This window comes from Buceros rhinoceros, unplaced genomic scaffold (assembly GCF_000710305.1).
Source record: "Buceros rhinoceros silvestris isolate BGI_N320 unplaced genomic scaffold, ASM71030v1 scaffold9519, whole genome shotgun sequence".
NCBI lineage: Eukaryota > Metazoa > Chordata > Aves > Bucerotiformes > Bucerotidae > Buceros > Buceros rhinoceros.
The window spans coordinates 373-6,583 of record NW_010432074.1 but is presented as its reverse complement, the minus strand read 5'-3'; the positions used below and the strand labels follow the sequence as shown (position 1 = coordinate 6,583).

Below are 6,211 nucleotides of genomic sequence, written 5' to 3'. Positions count from 1 at the left end.
CCTACACCCCCCAAGGCCTTTGAGTGCTTGGCAAAGCCTCCACGGGGAATATCAAACCCACCTCACCCCAGCTGGGAGCAGCTCTGCCTTCCCCAGCAGTCCCAAGCTGAACCAAACCCTTGTGGCAGTCTCCTACAGCAGCCTCCTACCTCTCTGGGGCATCCTCAGGAGCAGACTTGGTGCGGAGAAGATACTGGAACATGCTCTTGTAGAGGGGATGGCGAAAGGCTTCCAGAGAGGTGGCAGGTTTCACAGCTGGGTTGCTGGCAGCCCTCTCGGAGGTAGGGAGAGCAGCTGACCTGGCCAGAAGCACACACAGAACATGCTGCATTAGGAGAAGGGGCCAGAGCATAGCTGGAATCCTAAATAATGGAATAATTCCCTTTCCACTGAAATAAGGACAGCAATTTGGTCTAATCCACATCCTCTGGAAGCCAGAGAACCAGGACAGGAAATGACAAGCTCAGACACCCCAGACTCAGGCAATAGCTCCAGAATTGCTTCTGTATTACTCCCGGGAAAGGGGAAAATGGTGCTCCATGTCTCTCATCATAGAAGCCCACCAACATCTTGCCTCTAGAATGAGGCACTGAGAAAGTGCTGCAGAAAGAGCTGCTAAGGTCAGAGAAGTCAAGGAGGAGCAGAGAGGCACAGCAGTGAGAGCCAGTCCCAGTCCTGTCCCATCTTCCTAGAGACTCACAGTTCCTCAAGACCTCTGGAAGAAACCTCTCTATGTCTGCTTCCAGGAGAACAAAGCCAGAAAAGAGCAGGGTGAGAGGACCAGGTAGCCCACACTTCATGACAGACACTCCAGCATGTGGCAACTGTTTGGAGCTGGACACGACAAGGCAAATGACAGCAGCTCCCCGAGCCCCACAGGCAGTTGAGTGCTGAAGTGTACGAGCTGGTCACCTTCTCTTCCCACGAACAGCACGTTGTTAGGAAAACCAGGCTGACATCTGTGCAGCTTTGTGTCAAGCAGATGCCTTTAGTTCTGTGACGGTAGCAGCCAGAGGGCAGCTGATGCTCACATAAGTGTGTACTAGGCTATGGTCAACATCAAGACCCTGATTAGCAAGCAAGAGGAAGGGAAGGCGGCATTACCTCAGCTGGATGTCCAGAGCTGCTGTCAAACAGGGCAGGTCAAGCAGCAAATGGAAGATCTCAATGGCTGTACCTGCATCCAGCAGAAATGGGAGAAGGTCCACGAACTCAGAGATAAGGGGTGGGCTGTTCCACGCCAGGAACTGCAAGGAACAAGCACAGACTGCTGCACAATCTCTGCTACTCCATATACCCAGACGATTCTCACACTGTGACCAAAAGGGAGGGGCAAGGAAAAGTCACTTCTGAAAAGTCACTACTGAGAAGTAAAACCAGAGAAGCCTGAGGGTTTGGTCAAAACCTGGGAGGCTGCTGGAAGCTCAACACAGGCATCTGGCAGCTGGTTCTGTGCCTGGCAAGCTGCAACTTATTAAAGTTTTGCAGAAACAAAGTGCTCTGTCCTGTGTTCACTGCACTTCCCAACCCGCTGGCAGCAAACTACCGCAGACACCCTACTACTGGCAGAGCTAATCACACCCAGAACCCTCTTCCCTCTTACTGCTTTTGTAACAGTCCCTGCCCGTGCTCTCCCTAACACTGCCATGCAGGCACATGGAGGGCTCTGGGGTGCAGAAACTTCTGGGGCACAGGAAGGAAGCGGCAGCACGCTCCCTCCTCTGCTGCTCCAGCAAGTTGTACCTTAAAGAGATTTGGGAAGCTCTGCCTGAATATGCTGGAGGTGTCAGTGAAGAGCTGGCTGTTGTCTTTGCAGAACTGGACAAATTCAAAGGCCAGTGACAGGTTGTGGAAGAGCTGAGCCGGGATATCGGTGAATAAGTGTCTGTAGATTGCATCGGAGTCCAGGGCTGCCATTTTGCCTGGGAGGAGACAGCACACTGCTGAGCACAGCCCACCCAGCAGCCCTGCCAACAGGGGTCTGGGGGCTAAGCTAAAGCTGCGTTATGTTTTCCTAAGGAGCACAGGACAGCCCAGCTCCTGGGTCTCCAGCAGTGGGATCATACATCCTGGTGCACAGCCAAGGCTGAGCTACCAGCTCTGGCAGCCAGCAAACTGCTGGCACAGAAGGCTGTGCTGAGAGGGTGAGAGCTGATGACTGACTCACTGTGGTTCAGGAAGAACTGGGCAATGGGCAGTAGAGCCCTGGCATAAGCGGTATCCCCACAGATTCTGCTGTGCAGGGTTTTCAGGAAGGAGACTGTGCGGTACACGTAGGAGGAGTCCTGCTTGCAGATGATGTCCATGATTGTTACTGCCTCAATGAGACACTGCAGGAGAGCAGAGAGTCAGATCAGAGTTGGGGAAGCCAAAACCCCCAGAGCTTCAGCCCCACCTCTGTGTACTTACAGCCTTCTGCAGGTCTCCATCGTCTTTCTTCAGGGGTCCTGCCAGAGAAAGCAGTCCAGGTTAAACTCTGAGTGCAACCAGGAACATTAGGCTGTCGGTGTGAGCACTAACCCAGATTTCAGGAGAGGTAGCAACACACACGGATCCCAATTCCAGGCTAATGAGAACCAAGTTCCACAGTCCTCTCTGCAAATCAAGGGCAAGAGGCAGAACTTGGCCATTGCCTCCAAATCCCTTCAAACACCCCAGTTCCGTGCTAGTCAATGACCTGCACCAGCAGCTGCAACAGGTCTCATGTCTAGAGCCTGACTGTACACTCTAGGGAGCGAGATCCCCGCCCAAAGAGGCAAAGAACCAGAAACACTTTCAAGAACACTACCAGGAAAACTCCAAGGAGGGTTCATGGCAAGACTCACGCCGGTTGCTCTGCTCGATCAGCCGCTGGCAGTACTCAAAGGCTTTCTCCCGCAGACGCTCCTTTGGGGGAAGCAAACGGCTGGATGTGGGTGCGCTCGAGACCAGGGACATAACAGATCCCGATTTGTCATCTACAGAATAAAGGTTACCACGTTATCAGCTCATGACACGGGCAATCTGTAACCCACACAGCCGCTCAGCAGCAGCAAGGGAGCTGTCTGATCCCCGGTGCACTGTGAAGACAGGGAGGCTGGGGATGAAGGGAGTGCTACAAGAACACTGAGGAGATGCTGCCTCCCACCACTCAGGCCTTTTTTCTCAGGGTCTGGAGGAATTTTGCCTGAAATCAGGGGACTCAGTGAACAAGTAAGTCCTTGTGGAAATGTCCGTAAGGATCAGTCAGGAGGTTTTGCGATATTCCTTCCCAAAGTTTCCCTGCTCTGAATGAGGGAAGGACCAACTCCCATACTCCCTTCTGTGACCTCTGAACTCTTACTCATACTCCTGCCACTTGCTGGGTTGCTGGTGCAGCCTGTGATCATCTCAGAGTCCACACCCCTCTCGGGGGCGCAACCCACACTGGTCTGCAGCGCTTCAGTCAGTACCTGAACTGGTGGTCTTCGGCCCCTTGCCCCCATAGCACAGCAGCCAATTTCGCAGCATGGAGAAGGCCTGGATGTTGAGCCACTGGTCCTGCGTGTAGTACTGACCCACTGAAAGCACCGTGAAGAAGTCTGTGGAGGTGGCACCATCCACCTCTGTGACACGACCAGGCTGTGAGAAAGGAGGCAGCAGGTCAGATCCCCAGGGAGAGGATAAGTGAGAAGGCAGAGGAAGATCACTGAGCCAAGCAGCTCTCGCTTGTACGTGCTCTGGGGCCTGCAGAGGGGCAGTGATCCAGAGAGAGGAGAGCCAGCTGCGTTGGATCCTTTTCCCCAGCTGAAAGACTCCAAACTTTCCCCCTCTCAGACACGGGCAATCAGCTTTTTTACTGCGGGGGACATGGTTGGTAAAAGACTAACCACTCAAAACTACTTCAGAGATCAAAGCTCTGGCTCTACAGCAGAACTTCTAAATCTTGGAGCTATAAATTCCCCTCCTTTGCTTTTCTATTTGTCTTGACCACTTACCCACAAAAACTGACAAAGAATGGTAACTTCTAGGTTACCAAGTCCCAAAAGCTTTTCCTGGGAACTCAAAACAGCAGGGAGCTGACTAATGAACATCCCTGCGGGATGACCACAGCAACTCAGCACTTACCTGTCTCGTTCTGGGACTGGAGAAGAAGCCTCCGCCTCCAGAGGGTCGAGCGACTCCTTGCTGAGTACTTGCATACCTCAGCCAGTCAGCCATCTTTTTACTGACTATGCTGGTCTGCTCTGTACAAGGGAAGTCACAGGGTCATTGCTGGATCGGGCAGAGAGGCCTCTGCAACATACCCCTGCTACCCCTCGGCTGCTGCGCTTTTCCTCTAGCCTGGATCACTCTCTCTGATCGAGCAATCGGTAAAGAAATTGGTATCCCAGGATGGATGCCCTGGACTCCTCCTCACTCCACCTCAGTGTCCAGGGTTGCTTACACTCATTCCAGAGCTCTGTGTCCTTTTCTTACACCCACCCCCTAGGTCAGCCTCATCACTGTTTAGCCTATTTCCTCAGACAAAAAGTCTGGGAGTGAGTGCTGGAACCAACGACTTTGGGCACCAGATCAGTCAAGAGGGTTCTTTGTCTCCATCCACAGTGCTGTTAGGAGGAAGGTGAGTGGTGGACTATATCTCACCCAGTAAGTCCACTTTCCTTGTGTCACAGATGTTGCTGTTAACAGCAGCTTCCAAGTCCTACTCTTAGGAAAAGCCTTCAGAGAGCGGTTTGACTGTGACAGATCACAGACAGATTATAATCTCAGGCCATCCTCTATATTTACCTTCGGTTAGAGATTCCGGTGAAAGACTGATGACATTTGACAGGACGGGGAGAAGGTGCTGAGCACTCTGACCTTCAGGCAGTCTTCTTTCGAGGACTTTTACGATACGCTGCCCCACAGCAGCCACTTCACCCTTATTTCCCTTAAAAATAAAGCAGAGGTAAAGCTAAGCAGATAATCTAGAGACCGATACCGCACCCACTCTTCCATCAGGCAGCGATACCAACATCGAGCATAAAAAGAACTCACAGCACAGGCTATTTTACCACATTTTACAGAGATCTTCTGCAATGTGAATTCGCAGATTCCAGGAGGGGAGAGTACTTTGATGGAGCAACAGGTCTGCAGACAACTGTCAGCTGAAGAGGAAACTAACAGCTGCACTGGATGCCTTCAGATGGAACAGCCCGACCCATCGGTTCTGGAGCAGAGAGCTCTACCACTCACTGCTGCCCTTGGGCTCAGCTGTTCAACAAGAAATTTATGAACAGAAAATGGACTGTTGTAGCGTGTTTTAGGACTCTCTGCTTAGTCTATACCCTCACAACAAGGAAAACAAGGCAGCTTCTTCTTTTGGAAATAGAAGAAGAAAAAAAGCAAGCTTTCAGCTTAGTCCCCAGAGAGCAGCCAGTGCAGGGAGCACTCAAAACAGGAAGGTCTTTGTGTTTTTTCCTCCATGCAGAATCTAGATATTTGAAAGTGACCCCTACATGTTTTATACATTCTATGTATAATTTTTTTTACCCTTGAACATTAAAGCCAGTACAAGAAAAAGCAGTAATAAATTCACTCTCAATTCTTCTGCTCTATAGGCTCAAGCAGCCCTGACTTGAAGTCTGTTAGAGCAGATAGACTCAAGCGTTCCTTTTTGTTTCCAGTTAGTTACAAGCGTGCCTGAGGTCCTCCGTCTCTCTACATCACCATTTAAAGCAGTTTGTGTTATCAATACTAAATACAAACACGTTGCTGTATTTTCCTACGTGAAGCAGAATAAATAGGTTCCTTAAATTAATGTGAAAAAAATGGTTCAGCTTTTCCCTAGATACTGTCAATTGATTTTCACTCTCCTTGAGCTCAGCGAACATGGAACAATCAGAAAGCAAATCCATTTTGACAAGGGAGGATTTCTGAGTTGACAGGTCATTTACCTGAGCCAAAAGGATGGAGGCTACAAGGCTCAAGAGCTTTGTATCTTCAATTTCGTCACAGGAGAGGATCAGATCATTGCAAGGCGACATCTCCTTCAGGATGGCAGCACATAACACCTGGATCTGCTCCGGGCACTTGGATGAACACAGCACGGTCTGCAACAGCTCCACAAACTTGCCATCTAGCCTGCAAGAGTCACAGTAAAGCATCACTGCAAGGCAAGAAAAGACATTTACTTCCCCTATTGTCCCTTGACAGGGACCCTGACCTATACTATCTTATCATCTCCACTTCTCGATTTTGTTCCTCAGTG

At 50.7% G+C, this 6,211-nt stretch overlaps 1 protein-coding gene across 1 annotated transcript in view; it reads right to left on the bottom strand.

The window, feature by feature from the left end:
• Nucleotides 1–6,077, bottom strand: part of AP5Z1 (adaptor-related protein complex 5, zeta 1 subunit) — an 8,312-nt gene extending 2,235 nt beyond the window's left edge. Inside the window, exons 1-10 of the mRNA XM_010143643.1 lie at nucleotides 5,898–6,077; nucleotides 4,750–4,891; nucleotides 4,087–4,205; nucleotides 3,432–3,600; nucleotides 2,826–2,957; nucleotides 2,410–2,447; nucleotides 2,168–2,330; nucleotides 1,744–1,922; nucleotides 1,105–1,247; nucleotides 150–299 (exon numbers count right to left, since the gene is read on the bottom strand). Coding sequence (XP_010141945.1) covers nucleotides 150–299; nucleotides 1,105–1,247; nucleotides 1,744–1,922; nucleotides 2,168–2,330; nucleotides 2,410–2,447; nucleotides 2,826–2,957; nucleotides 3,432–3,600; nucleotides 4,087–4,205; nucleotides 4,750–4,891; nucleotides 5,898–5,987 — 1,325 coding nt within the window. The 5' untranslated portion in view covers nucleotides 5,988–6,077. The remainder of the gene's footprint in view (nucleotides 1–149; nucleotides 300–1,104; nucleotides 1,248–1,743; nucleotides 1,923–2,167; nucleotides 2,331–2,409; nucleotides 2,448–2,825; nucleotides 2,958–3,431; nucleotides 3,601–4,086; nucleotides 4,206–4,749; nucleotides 4,892–5,897) is intronic.
• Nucleotides 6,078–6,211: the final 134 nt, after the last annotated feature.